Source organism: Budorcas taxicolor, chromosome 5 (genome assembly GCF_023091745.1).
Source record: "Budorcas taxicolor isolate Tak-1 chromosome 5, Takin1.1, whole genome shotgun sequence".
Classification (NCBI taxonomy): domain Eukaryota; kingdom Metazoa; phylum Chordata; class Mammalia; order Artiodactyla; family Bovidae; genus Budorcas; species Budorcas taxicolor.
In genome coordinates this window covers 55,904,395-55,922,281 of record NC_068914.1, presented here as the reverse complement: position 1 = coordinate 55,922,281, position 17,887 = coordinate 55,904,395, and the positions used below count along the sequence as shown (strand labels likewise).

The 17,887-nt window shown below is 39.0% G+C and overlaps 1 protein-coding gene across 1 annotated transcript in view; it reads left to right on the top strand.

Annotated features, from left to right (window-relative positions):
• The window catches only part of PPFIA2 (PTPRF interacting protein alpha 2), a 509,230-nt gene that overhangs the window by 466,561 nt on the left and 24,782 nt on the right, over nucleotides 1–17,887 (top strand). The window contains exons 22-23 of the mRNA XM_052641133.1: nucleotides 6,334–6,415; nucleotides 10,777–10,977. Of these exons, the coding sequence (XP_052497093.1) occupies nucleotides 6,334–6,415; nucleotides 10,777–10,977 (283 nt within the window). The remainder of the gene's footprint in view (nucleotides 1–6,333; nucleotides 6,416–10,776; nucleotides 10,978–17,887) is intronic.

The following is a 17,887-nucleotide window of genomic DNA, read 5'->3' as shown; positions in this document are numbered from 1 at the left end:
CAATCACAAAGAGTCAGACATGACAGAAGCAACTTAGCGAGCACTCAAATTTTGATCATCAAAGACGAGAAGCAAGTTACTATTGCTGGAAAATGGTACTTGCAGAGTCGGACACGACTGATGTGACTTAGCAGCAGCAGCGGCAGCAAAGATGGAATTATTCATGTTCAAATTATTTGGCAGAGTAAGTTTCCAGGTCTAATTAGAAGTCAAGGAAGATTATTAGAAAGGAAGATCAAGACTGAAACAGGTTTAGTCTTTGTAATCCAAGCTGATGATTGTGTTGTAGGCATTTGAGGAGCTATTGAAGGATTTTCAGAGGACACTTCAATAATAAATAGCTCACATTTATTGGCTGTTTCTTTTGTACAAGTTATAGTTGTCATCACATTAAATATATTTTCTTAACTCTCATACCAACCCTCTGAGATAGGTACTGTTATCAACTTCATCTTACACATGAGGAAACTGAGCCACAAAAAGGTAAAGTGATCTGTCTGTGGATGCACAGCTAACAAGGAGGGCCCCAGGAATCCAGCCCAAGCATTCCCACCTCAGAGTTCATTGGATCTGCTCTTACAGATTTATTTTTCATGGCGAAGTACTGCAAGGGTAAGAAGCCTGGAGAGTAAGGCAATTACAAGGCTGGAGAAAAAAGAATAGTGGCAGTGAAAACAGAAAGTAAAAGAAGACAAAATAGGAAGTAAGAGTGGAAATAGACAGGCCTTAAATGGAAGGTGACTGAAACGGCCAGCCTGAGTGACAGAGGAAACGGTACCAAGTGATATTTAGATAGTCATATGGCAAATTGGGAGTTCCAAAATAGCCTCCTAGGCTAAGTGGTCCGAGAATAAAGTCTCTTTTCACTGACAGCAATGAACCATCCACATTGGGAAAAAATATGCAGAAGGAGACCTCACTGCCCCCAGGGTTGTGAATTTTTGAATGATGAATTTCATTTCTCAGCATGTAACAAACACCTTAGTGAATTTGTTGATTTACAGGTTGTTCTCCCAAACTCTAAGAGCATGAGATCAGGGACTGTGGATGCCCTGGGACTAGGGTTGGCAGTCAGTCAGTAGATTCTTATAGACCTACTATGCGTTGAGTTTTTGACCTCAAAACAAGAAAATAAAACTAACAAAATTTCTGACTCAGCAAAATGTTAAAGATATTCTAGGGAAAATTGCTTGGTACTGAGGGGCCTAAAAAAATAAGTACTAAATATTGCCTCCAGGTCCAGAGTAGGATGGTTTCAGAGAGAAAGTGTTTTTGTTGTGTCCTGAAAAACAAGACACAGTGGGAAGACAAGACAGGAAAGCATATGGCTGTCATTTAGTATGAAAGACACAAAGCAAAGAAATGCAAACATACTCTACCTATGAGGTCACAACTGAAACAGCTGAAGATATATAACCTATAAAGGAGGAACCAGACATTACTGTTTGGATGGAATCATTCAAGCAAAACCATACTTGCTTAAATTAGTCTGGGTTAGGATTTAGGAACTACAAGCCCAGAAAATACCCTTGATGGATTTACATTTTTTAGGCATTTCCAGCCCTCTTTCTAGATGCCCTTGGTGGTAGATATCACTAGGGTGCCCATGCTTTGCTCCTGTCTTCAGATCAGATGTGGCAAGTGCAGGCTGCCCTCTGCACGTTTCCCCTGAGTGTTCCCCACATGCTGGGCCTTCTCGACATGCCACATTCCACTGACAGTAACTCACTGACACCCTTCTCAAGAGAGTCTGAGACCTTTGGGGAAATCTAATGGCATTCTTTATTGCGGACAAGAATGTGTTTGCTGAAAAGACTCGGCGACTCAGAAGTTTTTCTGATTCAAAACTGACCTTCCTTTACAATGAGTACTTTGTTTCCACACAGGAAATGACAGTCTTGTATCTGAAGCTTCCTGTAGAAGGAAGTGCTACTGACTGTCCTCTAAAATCTGTTCTAAAATTTAAAACAAGATGGGTGCCCATATTCCCTGGTGGCTCAGACGGTAAAGCATCTGCCTACAATGCAGGAGACCCAAATTCAATCCCTGGGTGGGGAAGATCTCCTGGAGAAGGAAATAGCAACCCACTCCAGTACCCTTGCCTGGAGAATCCCACGGATGGAGGAGCCTGGTGGGCTACAGTCCATGGGGTCACAAAGAGTCAGGCACGACTGAGCCACTTCACTTCACGTCATGGGTGCCCATGTTTATAGTGATGGATAAATGTAAGTGATTTGAGGGGAAAGGATGGTGAGATATTAGATTATCTGAAAGAGAGAAAGGAAGAAGGAAGGGAGAAAGAAGGAAAGAAAGGAACAGAGAGAGAGAGATGGAAGGGAGGGAGCAAGGGAGGAAGGAAGGAGGACAAAAGCAGAGAATACCGGTGTATCCAAAATGCCTGTTTATCCCAAATCACTTTTTTTTTAATTTAGTATTTCCTAATAGTGCAGGTCACTATTTCTCTGAAAGTATCTTCAAAATATCCGATGACCACAAGCACGCCTTCATGCAATTAATGCTATACTCACCCTTAATAATCTCTCTGGAGATCACCATGTATTAAACTCAGTGATTTCCAAGAATTTCAGCAGTAACCATATTGCTTCGTTTTCCTAACCACGCCTCTCTCCCAAGCCAGTGTGTCCAGATATATGTCACTTAAATAATTTCCATATGATGCACTTTTTTTTTCATAGAGAAAAATTAAATGAAATATTGCTTTGAGAATTTCAGTGCATTGCTTTACATAATTAATACCGCCCTTGGGATAAGGAAAAGCTAATCTGGATTAACATGATGCAACACACAGTCCTAGGTAAAAGCCAGGCCTCCACTCCAGTCTGGCCTGTGTCTCACAGTTCCAGGTGTATCAGTTCAGAGGCCTCTGTTGGGATTTAGCCCTGCCAGCTAAGGGCCAAAGGGCAGAATCCCCCGGACCCTTATCTCATTATCTTTGTGTTAGGTAGTTAGAATGGGAAAAAGGAGTCCAGAATGGCAGTGGCTAAAAGACAAAGTAGGGAAAAACCCTCGAAAATAGAACAAAGGAAGGTCCGAGGACTGGAGTGAGAACCTCAGGTGAAACAAACAGCCCTCTGGCTAGCCCAGTTTACATAGGGCAGGCTCAGGGGGAAGAGAAAGAAACATTTAAGAAGAGCCAAAATTGGGCCTCTCACCTGTCTTCTCTTCGACTTTCCTCTCGGGTCAGCCTGCCCTCATGCCACGAGGGTGTAGGTTCCTTTGCTTGAGGAATAAAACTCTGAGCTGTAATCAAGCTGTGATGCTGGTCTGCTGTTTCCAATCTTTGCAGTGAGACAGAACCAAGGAAATTACATGCTCCTCATGACATTTGCATACTCTTACTAAAGCTATTGTGCTATGAGTGTTTGTGATTTAAACATAACAAAGCACAGAGAAAAATTTTCCATGGGATATAATGTCCAATGATTTCTCAGACACCTGTATGATAAATTTCTGTTCAAAAGGAGAATAGGATTATTTGAGCTCATTGGATTGCCTCTTAGTCAGATTCCTATCAGGGATCGCAAACCACATCGAACTCTTAGAATCATCTGGAATGGGTGCTGTTCTCATAAAATAACTGGAAAAAATATACTAAAAATATATTATGAGATGTAATTTATTGAAACAAGAAGCAACTAAATGTAAACAAATACTGGCTGACATGTTCAACATTCACTGCTGTTTACAGAACACCTCTTTGGTGCCTGCCTTTGTTCGGGATGCTTCAGCTGCACCTCTGAACAGAGTATGTACTTGAAGCATTGGTCCCCCTTGAGCTTATTTTCTTTCATGAGATGACAGGTCGAGACATAAATGATACGTTCTGTTAGAAGATACGTGATGTGGGGAAAAAATAAGGCAAGAAATGGGGATAAGGAATGTCTGCTTGGTATTATGGGAAAGAGGGTAAGAGGTATTCAGAGAGAAAGTGACATTTGAGTAAAGATTTAAAAGTGTACGAAGAGTAAGGCATGTGAAGATAGAGGAGACAAGCATTCAAAATAAGGCAGCAGCAGATGCAAAGGTCCTGAGGCAGAAAAAGGTCTGGGCTGTGTCCAGGGAACAACAAGGAAACCAGTGCTGCTTGCTGAGATGGGAGCTGAGTCAGAGAACAGAGGGTAGAGTGGATCCTAACAGCTGCTTTAGCTTTGATTCTCAGTGAGGCAAATAGTAAATGGAAAGTTATGAGCAGAGAAGTTACATTATCTAACTTAACTTTTAATAGGATCACTCCAGTTCCTGTGGTGCGCTTTTTAAATTAGGGAACTCTTTAGAAGTTTCACAATTGAAATGTTCTACTTTTCAAAAACGGCTTATGTACAATTTATGTAATTTCCTTGTGAAAATGTTATGTGCTTTCTAGGTGATGAGTACATATTGACTTGCCTTTTTTTTTTTTATGCTAAATGTAGCAGAAACCAGTTGTAAATGTGTATTTGTTTCTTCCCCTTTAATGCCTTTCACCTGTCACATAAGGGAAGTGTTTTCCCCCGTAATGGATGTAGCATTGCAACTCTTGATAATGCTCCTGGGCTCTGTGGAAACCTACTCTGAATTTTCTTGCATGTGTCCTGTGTTCAGTCCTCGTCATGCTTGGAATGTCATCCCTAACTCCTTTCCACCAGCCCTTCAAAGTCAGCTCAGTTTCTCTAAAGTCTCCACTGCTCATTTCCATTGCTACGAATATTAACCCCTTCTCCAAAACATCACACTTAGAATGTGCTTCATCGAGGTTAACATCTATTTGTGAATTGTACTATGTTTTTAAACAGTTTCATGTATTTGCTTTTTCTGTTTAACCAGGGATCTCCTGTAAAACTGGGTGCTTGTCTGTGTGTCTCATGTCTCAGCTCACAATAGGTGCTCGATAATTACCTGATGGTTTGTCGTTTAACCCTTCAACTCAGATCTATTCAATGTATCTATCACAGTGAGACTAGGCTATTCAAAAAGCCTAGCTCTCAATGCAGGAATGTCATTGGAAAGTCTGAGGGGATGGGTGAGAGGAGAGCAAACCACTGCTCTAGTTTGACTTTGGAGTCAGGGCGCCAGTGTCGCTGTTCACCTTCCGAGGTGCTGAATAGCTTACGCACATTTTCTTTACCACCCTATGAAGTGAAAAAGCAGTTGATTTACGTGTCTCTTCAGCTACTATTAACTTTAATCTTTGTTTTGTCTCCTTATTTCTTTGCTGCATTTTGTAGTAGCATCTATCACAGACATGGAAAGCTTTTGTGTTAGAAGACATCTTTATTATATAGTCTAACATGTTATACTCCACCTCAATAAGCAATTAATCAATTAATAGCAGGAAATAATCAAATGCTTCATTTCAGAGTTCCTAAGCATGAAAGACACACATTAAAAATAAGACAGTATGTATAAAATGAGTGTGTAAGATCAATGTATCTAAGGAGTAGAGAATATATTCTCCAATATAGTCCTGGCCAGCTATATATCAATTTGAGTTTCAAAGAAACACACACTTGTTATTTCAATCATGAATGAGCTGAAACTGGTTTTGTAAATGGATGTCAAGGGTCAGTAGTAGGGATAGTGAGGGATAGTGATTAAAGATGCATTTGTCTAAGCTCTTCACATATTTTTGTTATCAGAAACAACCATTTGTTGTCATTGAGATGCTTTGCTTTTATTAAAACCAATAGTGATTGTAAATGAAAATAAGTATACTATTGAATTTTATACCTTACGTTGTCTTTAGAGGTGGAAGTCAATGTATCTCGGCGTTCCCTTCAAATGAGAAGCAGTGTTGTAGTCTATACAAAAAACTAACTCCTACGATAGCCACCTGGACCCAGAAAGCATACTAAAATCAAGTGTATCATTTGAATGGGGCTAAAATTACTGACTTGATCTTCTGCCTCTATAAACAGGCATTTTTTTCTAGTATTGAAATAATAAAGAGAAGCAGACAAGACAGATGGAAGAAACTTCATTTAGATCCTGTAATGCATGCAGGAATATGTATATGTGGGCCACTTTCTTGTTTAAGGGATAAAGACATTTGCTGATAATATAATTCAGTTTCTTAGTCCATTAACATTTAATGTTTGAATTTCAGAGAATCAGTGTTTAGGAAAATTATTTTTAGATATCAATGTTTCATTTCTAATAAAATCAATGGATGATTTGCATGTATTATTCAAAGGAAGAAAGAATTCTGTTATTCTATATTAACTCATAAAAAGATTATAAAGGAATATTGGGCTTTTAAAAAATATTGTTATTAAAAGTAATCACAGCCATCTTTTCCCATATTACCTGACTAATAATCCTTGCTGTATACTTCAGGCACGAACTTCTAGAAGAAGCTCGGAGAAAGGGATTACCATTTGCCCAGTGGGATGGGCCCACGGTAGTCGCATGGCTAGAGGTAAGAGAATTAAATCAGAAGACTCTCATCCAATCTAATGTTTAGAGACAAGTAAAGCTAGGTTACTAACATCTTCATTTTTCCGGTAGTCTGGAATAGCTTATAAAGAGAATGTTTGCTTTATCTAGGGACCCACAGTCATAGCTGTGATTTTACTCTGATGCTTTCTTGTGACTGTGGCAGAAGCAGCAGGCAGTGAGATGAAAGAAAGTTTTAGTAAATTCTGTACTCTTTATATCTAGAGTAAATCAAGAAGCAATTCTTGAGTGACACTCCTGGGACAGTAAAGAGTCTGCCTGCAACGTAGGAGACCCAGATTTGATCCCTGGGTCAGAAAGGTCCCCTGGAGAAGAGAATGGCAACCCACTCCAGTACTCTTGCCTGGAGAACCCCACGGACAGAGCAGCCTGGGGGGCCACAGCCCATGGGGTCACAAAGAGTCAGACACAACTGAGCGACTAACACTTTCACTGTGTTGTTGCTAGGAAGCATCTGTCCAGTACATTAGTCCAGAGCCCTTCCTCATCAGCAGGTTAACAGAAAAGAGCCATCTCTGTATTTTTAACACTTCTGTGTGATCCAAGACACTTGCAGCCATTCCTTTGCTTGTAGTATAATTCCTGAACATGAAGGAGCCCGCTAGATTTAGACATTTGGAATTTTTCAGGAGAATACACAAACCCTTGTTCCCTTCTGTGTCTAGACTGAATGTTTTTAATGAAATTAGAATTACATTTAGCATATCCTGCACAACACAAGGGCCTGAATAAATGAATCAATACCTGATCAGCAGAAGTAGATGAGCATGGTGAAGGAAATGCATATCTGACCACAAAGGGCCCTTTCATACCACTTATCAATAGTTTTACTGCCCCTTCCATTCAGTTCTCTAATGTGGGCTGTTGGCAACTGCTAGGTATGCTGACGTCAAGATGAAGGGGAGTATAGTCAGTCCACCATATCCATGGATTCCCCGTCCATGGATTCAACCAAACATGTTCAACCTGAAACAAATCCGTGGAAGATAAGCCCTGGATAGTCAGGCCCTACAGGGACTCTAGCATCTGCAGATTTTGGTCGGCGATGTCCTGGAGCCAATAGCCCAAGAACACCAAGAGACTGACTGTATGAACTTTTGTTGCTTGGCAGAGGCAACTAGAAACCATTGTTTTAAAAGGTTCAGGATTCTAAAATCGTCCACCTTCATTATTATATCAAATCCAGAGCTAACGAATGAATCAATGAGGGACAACAAAACATTTAAGTTTAAAAAATTATCTTACACAGATAAACATAAAAACACACTTTGCATTTTCTCTTGGACTGAGTGAAAGAAGCCTGTGTCTTGCTTTATTCTTTCATATCAGTCAGGAAATTTTTTAGCTTCTTAGTGATCAGAGCTGTTCTTCCAAATATGTCTTTAAAATTGCTATATTTAAAAAATCAATTTGTAAGACAAAATGTTTAAGAAAGCCCACTGCAAAACTGAGAGCAACTCATTGTGCAGTTTCTCTCCAGTGAAACGAGCTACAGTTTCACAGAGCTAGCTGCTATTTTGGCAAGTGATGAACAGATCCTTTATTAAAAAAAAAAAAAGATTTACTGACATTAAGGGCCTAGGAAATGACAGGCAGTGACGTTTCTAATTAAAACTATCCTGAGCACACAGAAATTGCTCCTAGTGTACTCCCTAAAGTGACTGAAATTATAAAATGGAATAAACATGATGAATGAGGTGGGTGATCCAATGAATGAGAGCTCTTAACTTTCACCTCCTTTAGTACCTCCTTGGTTGCACAGTCCACTGAGTGATGGGTACAAAGAAGTCTGATGCTTCACACACCATTTATAGACACCAAAAACTTTGCAAAAGTCTAATCAGGGATGGGGGCTTTCCAGGTAGCACTAGTGGTAAAGAACCTGCCTGCCAGTGCAGGAGATGTTAAGAGTCGTGGGTTCCATCTCTGGGTCTGGAAGATCCCCTGGAGAAGGGCATGGCAACCCACTCCAGTATTCTTGCCTGGAGAATATCATGGACAGAGGAGCCCAGCAGGCTATAGTCCATAGGGTTGCACAGAGTCGGACATGACTGAAGCGACTTAGCGCACAGCACAATCAGGAATGACCTTGGTAACCAGGTATTGGCAACCATGTATTGGTAATGTTAACCAGTATGGAAGTCCAAATATCTTAGTATAGAGGAGGTGAAAAGAAGTGAAAATCATTCAGGTCCAGTGAAGGTATATTTAGATATTTAGTTATTTTGAACTTCAGTTTACAAACTATGAATTCAAATCCCGTCTTTTGCCGTATATAATCGTATCTGTCAAGGCAAGGTCAATTCCTGTGCCTAACATGTAGGAGATGCTATCATCAGTCATCCACTGCACCTGTCTCCTTTCTCTTATCTCAATCACAGCCCAGGCCACGTTGGATAAACGATTTGCCTTTTTAATTCCTCTACAGAAGCAAGCAACCCCTTAACATAGAATTTTTAAAAAAAATTTTTAAGATCAGTATTAGTTATTATCATGTAGCAAATTATCCCAACACATAGCATTTCTTTTCCTCATGACTTCTGTGGGTCAGGAATCTGGACATGGTTTCCCTATGGCCACTATCCAGAGTCTCTCACCAGACTGCAGGCAGAGTGTCAGCCCAGGGCCCCAGTCATGTCAAGACTTGACTTGGGGGAAAGTCCAATTCTGAGCTGACTCCGTTCCTTGCTAGCTGTTGGCCGGAGACATCTGTTCCTTTCCATGTGAGCATCTCACAGGATTGCTCGCAGCTCGACAGCTGCCTTCCCCCAGAGCAAGAGCTCAGAGAATAGAGGCAGAGAGGGCCAGCTGGAATGAAGCCCGTCTGTTTGTAACCTAACCTGGAAAATCATGTCCCATCACTTTTGCATGTGTGCTAAGTAACTTCAGTCGTGTCTGACTCTGTGCAATCCTATGGACTGTAGCCTGCCAGGCTCCTCTGTCCATGGGATTCTCCAGGCAAGAATACTGGAGTAGGGTGTCATGCCCTCCTTTAAGCGATCTTCCCAGGGATTGAACCTGATCTCTGGCACCCCTTGCATTAGCAGCTGGGTTCTTCACCACCAGCGCCAGTCACTTTTATCACAGTCTTTTCATTACAGTAAGTCTCCAGGTCCAGCCCCAACTCGGAGGAAGAGGGTGATACAAGTGCAGGAATATCAGGAAGTGAGATTATTTGGAACCATTTTAGAAGCTGCCTAAAACAAAACCTTAGAAATAATAAAGCCAAATCCCTTCCATTTTACAAAGGAGGGAAATAGGGCTGAGGTACAGAGGACTTGTGCAACTCACCAACGACAGGGAAGGCCCGAGCCTTCTGATTCTTCATCTAGAGCTCTTGACGCTATGTATTGCTGATTTACGGTTGTTCTTCTCTTGTTCCTTCACTTGCTCTCCCTCTCCTTTTGCTCAGTCTGTTCATACCAACCAATAAAATACCCCTCCCCCAAAAATAGTGCTTTGGCTTTTTAAAAATTTAAACTCACCAGCATGTGCCCCGCTTCTTATTCATAGCTAATGACGAGGGAGCGGGGAGAGGAATGGCAAGAATATTTTTTATTAAGCATGTGTAATTCTGCTGCTACAACTCAGTGCATCCACCCTGGGCTTCAGATGTGTGCTGGGCATTATGCTGTGTTCATTGTACTACCAATTCAACTGTCTTTCCAGAGCCTCACAGCAAAGTTGAAAAATCAGAATCCATAATTTCTAGAGAATTATTTGTTTTGTAACTCTCTTTAATTAATGTTTTACAGGTGCTTATACTGTTAGCCTCTTCCATTAGCCCATCATTTCATTCTCCAAAAAGTATTTTCCTATTTAGCATCTAACTGAGCACATACAAATTAGCACATAGCACAGGTAGGCAGGTTGGAAATGTCGCTTAGCCACATTAAAGCCTTCGATCAAAAGCACTCAGAATTCCAAAGGAGAATTATAAATTGAAGTCATTTATTAAACAAATGTGTTAATTGAGCCTTTACCAAATGCAGCTTGTAGCCATTCTTATCCTTAAACTCTAGAGGAGATATGGTGAGGTGCAGCTATTATATTTATCCCTCATAAATTCGTTGTTAAATTGCAGACCCTGAAGGCTACCTTTCCAATCTTTATTTCCATTACTGACTAACTGGTCCTTCAAATAAATTACTTAATGTCTTTGTGCCTGTCTCTCTTCTGGGGGAAATAAGAATAGCATCTCTTTCATGGGGTTGTGGTAATCAATGAGTTCATACAGGTAAGGTAATTAGAATACGATCTAGCACACAGCACCAACGGTTAACTATGACTATAATCTGGGTACGTTTTTCCCCAATCCAACAGCTCTGGTTGGGAATGCCTGCTTGGTACGTGGCAGCCTGCAGAGCCAACGTGAAGAGCGGGGCCATTATGTCTGCTTTATCGGACACTGAGATCCAGAGAGAGATTGGAATCAGCAACCCTCTGCATCGCTTGAAGCTCCGATTAGCAATCCAAGAGATGGTTTCCCTAACCAGTCCTTCAGCTCCTCCGACATCCAGAACTGTGAGTCCCTCTGTGCTCCTTCCCTCTCCCAGGGCTGGGCAGACAGCAGCCTCCCCAGGCCCACAGAGCAGAACTGTGGCAGCAAGCATGTCAATGTCAGCATGCATTATTCTCAGGCGATCTGGCTTGCTCTTCATTAACCTTGCTGCTACTTTTAATAGGTTTTCAATTGAAGAGCTGTGATTCCTATCAGACTTGAAGGCTGCAACCAAAATAGACTTTTGAGCTATCCTCTAATGTTTAGATTTTTCTCCCAAGCAAGACCAAGAGTATATTCTTTCATGAGATTTTTCCTTTTTAATGTAATTCAGCATCTCAGAGATGAACTCTAGGCAGCAGTACTTTTAGAAGATGTAATGCTAAACTCACTACCTCTTAAGCAGTTTTCATAAATGAAAGTACCTTGATATTCAGTGTTTTATAAATACCATGTGAATTACCTGCCCTCAAAACCTGTTTGCTTTTTATTTATAAATCCCTATTTCTCTCATAATTTTGTCCCTGTCTTAATATTAGAAAAGAACAGAATATTTAAAAAAGGAATGCCAGATGACAAATTCAAATACTGAGAGAAACTCGCAAATAACATCCATTCTTTCCTTAGTCCTTCTCCAAATTATATTATTCTCTGATAAAGTATGTGATTTCTGATGTTAATTGGATTTTTCTGGTCCCATGTCTTATAAAAAAGAAAAAAGGAAAAATGAGGTAAGTTCAAATAGTGGGCAAAAGATAGAAAAGCAAAATTATTTCAGTTTTCAGGCACACAGCTAACTTGAGTATAACTTTTTTTATATGGTCTTAAACATCACTGTAAATTAGAGAATTTGCTTCATTTTTTAATATGTATATTTTTATATTCCTTCCCAGTGTACTAGATTCCAGTGCTAGAAACACAAAGTCAAAATTTAAGTGTTTATCTTTCTTATATAATTCCATTTTAACTTTTTCCTAAGATATATCTAGGAGAAAATATATATTTTAACAAATTTCATATATATGACTTATTGAAAGAGAAAGAGGGGAGTGAAAAAGTTGACTAAAAACTCAACATTCAGAAAACTAATATCATGGCATCTGGTCCCATCACTTCATGGCAAATAGATGGAGAAACAGTGGAAACAGTGACAGACTTTATTTTGGGGGGCTCCAAAATCACTGCAGATGGTGACTGCAGCCATGAACTTGAAAGATGCTTACTCCTTGGAAGAAAAGTTATGACCAACCTAGACAGCATATTAAAAAGCAGACATTACTTTGCCAACAAAGGTCTGTCTAGTCAAGGCTATGGTTTTTCCAGTAGTCATGTATGGATGTGAGAGTTGGACTATAAAGAAAGCTGAGCATCAAAGAATTGATGCTTTTGAACTGTGGTGTTGGAGAAGACTCTTGCGAGTCCCTTGCACTGCAAGGAGATCCAACCAGGCTATCCTAAAGGAAGTCAGTCCTAAATATTCATTGGAAGGATTGATACTGAAGCTAATACTCCAATACTTTGGCCACCTGATGTGAAGAACTGACTCATCTGAAAAGACTCTCATGCTGGGAAAGATTGAAGGCAGGAGGAGAAGGGGACGACAGAGGATGAGATGGTTGGACGGCATCACCGACTCAATGGTCATGAGTTTGAGTGAACTCCGGGAGTTGGTGATGGACAGGGAGGACTGGCGTGCTGCAGTCCATGGGGTCACACAGAGTCAGACACAACTGAGCAACAGAACTGAACTGATAGCATATTAAAATGTATATAAATTTATATACTATAGCTGAAGTATTCCTGAAGCTAAAAAAGTAATTCAGAATATATTTAAAATAAAAGCTGAGAAGGCCATTAAAATAGTTATTATAAACAGAATTCAGATCTGATGATGAGTTTCCTGAGTAACTTCCAACTGAGAGAGAAATATCATGACGGGTTTATGTTAACATTCTCCTCCCAAGAGCAAATTTCAACAAAAATATTTAAAATTTCTAATCTTGCAAAAGCAACAGAAGTCCCAACTTAAAGACGAAAGTTCAGTTCAGTTCAGTTCAGTTGCTCAGTCGTGTCTGACTCTTTGCGACCCCATGAATTGCAGCATGCCAGGCCTCCCTGTCCATCACCATCTCCCGTAGAATATAATTTATTTATGTTTAGCATCCTATTTCTTAAAGGAAAATTGAATAATTAAGCACTATTTTTCTAAAAATGTCTAAGCAAACTGAAGGAACTTAAATCACAAGCTGTTAAAGGTAAGAGCATACTCAGTTGTTCAAAGACCAGTCAAACGTGAAGAAAGCTTGTGAGACCCTTCTTCATCTATTCTCAGTTCACCTCAAAGGCTTTATTTCCTCAGATCAGGATCCCAGGAACACAGAACAAATTTCCGTTTCCTAAACTTTTATGATTTGGGTTGATCATTCGCTTTTTCAGTTGTTCTCTCTGCCTGGAACATCCTTTCCACTCCAGGGTCACTGTCCTCCAGTGATGACCCCTGAATGTCCTTCCTCTAAAAAGTTTTCACCAAACTCCAAAGTCTGGGTTTGCTTCCCTTCTTGAGTCATCGCTCTGTATACTTATAGGAAACTACTACATAAGTTTCTCCCCTTGATTCATCCCACACTAGAGCAAGTGTATTATCAGGTTTTCCATAGTCCCTGGGCCTTAACTCAGTGCCTGGCAAATTGTAAATAGTCAATAACTATGCACCTTAAAATGATGATTCTTTAAGTCATACTACCCACCGCTACACAGGATATGAAGTATGTAGGCCCTGATTACAGAGAGAGCAACCATGCTAAGAAAAGGGACACATAGAAGCAGAGTGCTCTGGCATTCCAGTGAGGGAAAAGGCACTTCCGATTATGGCTCAAAGAGAAATTAACCTTTGAAAGACAGGTAATATATTACTAATTATTAAAATCATTAATATTTTCACTATTAACTTTTTGATAGAGACCTTTCATTCTACTTTCTTTCTCATTTTATAAAAATATTTTCACATAATACATTATTTTGTAATTTTAAAACTCAGTAATATAACATGAATATTTCCCCCATTTATTAATATTAAATATGTAATTGTAGAATCATTGTTAATTGCTGCATACCTCCTTTATTTAACCAACCCCCTAACATTGGACATTTTGCTTATTTAGCAATTTTCATTGTATTTACAATAATATAGTGAGTATGAATGTAGTTATATTATTACATTAACTATGGTTATTTCCATAGTAATATTTGTATATAGGCATTTATATTTTTATTACTTTTGAACCTTAACTGCCAGATTGTATTGTGTAGTCTTTTCTCCCCCTTTGTCAAAATTAATGACTACATTGCTTAAGTTTACATTTTAAAAGTTATTAGTAAAGTTAAAATGTTTTCATATACTTATTTATTTTAGCATTTAAATGAATTTCCTATTCATAGCTTTTTTCATTTCTCTGTCAGATTATAGGAATATTCTTTTTTTTTTTCTGCTAATGTGTAAAAGCTCTTTAGTCACAGAAGACATATGCCCTTAGCTAAATACTGATACAAGTTACACAAGAGAGAAGTTGTCTCCATTTGCTTTAAAAATAATCTACTGAGTGCTTTTTGTAAATACGTCTTTAACTCTATCTACATGAAAGTATTTACTTATTTTTAATATATTTCAAATATGATTTGCTTTGCAAAAAAATTACATGTGAATTTTTAGTAATTAATCCACTACATAAAGTGAAGATGAAAACATTTTAAAGTCATCACCTAAAATTATATACTAGGATTCACTCTTTGAAATTTTAAAAGGAGTTGACTTTTTTTTTTTAAAGAAATGTTATCATGTCTTCTGGAACACTGCCAACAGTTCTGATCATACAAGAGATTCCGTGTGTTCAGGTTTGGGTTCCTGAGAAAGGTACCTTATTCATTCACTCAAGTTCTTATGAGAAAAAAACAAGATACTTAGATTAAAAAAAAAAAAAACTGAACAGAACTCTGCCTCCTTTTCTGTTTAGATGAAATGGACTAATAGAAAAATCTAATGTTTTCATTCATTATTATTATTTACATTTATTATTTCTCTGGGCCAGCCCTAATCTTCCAGCTTTCTTTTTCCTAAGCTATTGCTATAGTTACTATAGAAGGCCTCCTATGTAATAGAATAGAGATGGAGATATCAGATAATTGAAATATTTGGTTTAAGAGGTATATCATAAAGAATACATAAATACTTTAAATATTTCATCTGAAGTAAAAATATGTAAATATTCAGGCACTTGCAAATTTAGATGAAACCCTAGGACTTTTCTTTTAGTATAATTCCAGTGCCTGGAGTTTCACATTATGTTTATTTGATAGCTTCATCCTTTAAACATTTTCAACATTTTTAGTTTGAGTTTCTTTTTAAAGTGATAACTAAGATACTTGAAAAGCTATGAGTGTAGAATCCTGGAAATTTACAAATTCTTTCCTAGACTTTGCTGAAGTTGTATTTCTCATTGATATTCTCATTGTATTTCTCATTGAAGTTGTATTTTTAATTGTGTTTTAATATTTGCCCTTATCTAGTCTTTCCAAATAATTCAGCTTAGTGTTCAGACATGAGCCAAGTTTATTTAATTTTTGGCTCTATATAATATTTACTTATATTGCCTGATTTTTAAAAAAATGCTGTGAAAGTAAAAAGGTTTGGGAACAAAAACAAATGATCTTTGTAAACATATAATTTAGCAATTTTGAACACACATGGAAGGCATAAGATAAGTTTCAACACAATGTAAACTAAATATTTACTTGGGTAGAGATTGTTTAATGAGAATTCTAGGAAAATTGTAGTAACAGCCAACATCAATGGAAAACTAAGGTCAGGCCCTGGTCTAAGTGTTCTACATGCAGTAACTGATTTGAGTCTGAGGATGATATGAGATGGGTACTTTCACGAAACCTATTTCACAAATGGGAGCAATTGATGAACAGAGAGGGGAAGTGACCTGTCCTAAGGTCACACCCCAGGTGGTTTTGCCCCATAGTCTGTGCTCCTAACAAGTGTACTTCCCTGCTTCCTGCATCTACCAGTTTTCCTTCTTTTCCACAACATTCTTTCAGTCTACTTTGGTTCCCCTCTACATAATTATTAACCTCCTAAGCCTCAACCTTTAAGTAAATAAGGTGAAATACAGTTGTGTTAAACTAGTCTTATTATAATGAGAAATATTTTTCCTTTTATGGTAGAGAAACATCAAGTCAGATTAGGGAGAAGTGTGGATATAGGCCATTTTAAATGTGGAAAGTAGATTTCAAATTAATTTACTTTGAGATTCAGTTATAAAGTAAAAAAATGCTTCAAAATTATGTAAGTCATTACAGAAGTGACAGCTAGATAAGGTTCAGGGTAGTTCTGAGGTCTGGCTGCTTGATTTACTTTGTATTTCTGAGAGCAAGAGAATTATTTTCCCCCAAAATTAGTTTTCATAAGTTATCCCTTAAACTCATTTTAATATTTATTTTTATATCATAAATCTCTCCTGAATGATTTAATTAGGTAAGTGCTTTAATTCTTAACCTCCTTTAGGAATTTTCCTTCTAGATTTCAATTGATAATACTAGCTGCATATTCTGCTCCATCTGGGCTAAGGTCAAGTTAGCAAGGTACCACCAACGAAACTGAATGATGGTCTCACTGTCAGTGCCAGCCTTGCACGTGTACGATCCTGAGAGTGAGTGCTTCCTTAAATGGAGCCCCCTTGACTCCTCACCTACCTCATCCTAGTCCCACCCCTGGATCAGAATATATTGCATCATAATTTAAAATTATTAGTGTCTTTTATAGTATGAGTGAAGAAAGCTGAGTGCCGAAGAATTGATGCTTTTGAACTGTGGTTGTTGGAGAAGACTCTTAGACTACAAGGAGATCCAACCAGTCCATTCTGAAGGAGATCAGTCCTGGGTGTTATTTGGAAGGACTGATGCTAAAGCTGAAACTACAATACTCAGGCCACCTCATGCGAAGAGTTGACTCAGTGGAAAAGACTTTGATGCTTGGAGGGATTGGGGGCAGGAGGAGAAGGGGACGACAGAGGATGAGATGGCTGGATGGCATCACCAACTCGACAGACATGAGTTTGGGTGAACTCTGGGAGTTGGTGATGGACAGGGAGGCCTGGCGTGCTGTGATTCATGGGGTCACAAAGAGGCGGACATGACTGAGCAACTGAACTGAACTGAACTGAACTGATGTAGTTTTACCCTAGAGAAGCTTAGGAAATGTCCTAGTTACTGAGAAGTGGCACTGCTAGAACTCAAACCTCTTGATTCTAATTTAGTAAATTTCTAGATAACTTAAATTTTAGAAACCATTTTCTAGGCTCAAATGGTATTTGCCATACACACGCAAAAAATCATTTACTGGTTTGCATTCTCCAGTTCATTTATCGGGGGTTGCAGCATGGACTACCAACGCAGTGAGTAAATGATTTTCAGTGGCTCTCAGAAAGCCACAGCCAAATGATATGATGCTTGTCCTTTATGCTTTTCCAGGCCACTTTTTGCAGTCTTTATCCCTGGACTCAAGGCACCAGTGTCCTTTGCTTCTCGAAGCATCCCAACTCTAGCTATTCTCGAAGATGTGCTCTTTGCTGAAATGCTCATGCTCTAAAGCACCCTTTTTATGACTTACCCAGACGAAAATTCCATTCTTGAAACTGGTGATAAAAAGAAACAAATCTAAATAATTGACTTACTACCCGTTCAGTTCAGTTCAGTTCAGCCGCTCAGTCGTGTCCGACTCCTTGCGACCCCATGAATCACAGCACGCCAGGCCTCCCTGTCCATCACCAACTCCCGGAGTTCACTCAGACTCACGTCCATCGAGTCCGTGATGCCATCCAGCCATCTCATCCTCTGTCGTCCCCTTCTCCTCCTGCCCCCAATTCCTCCCAA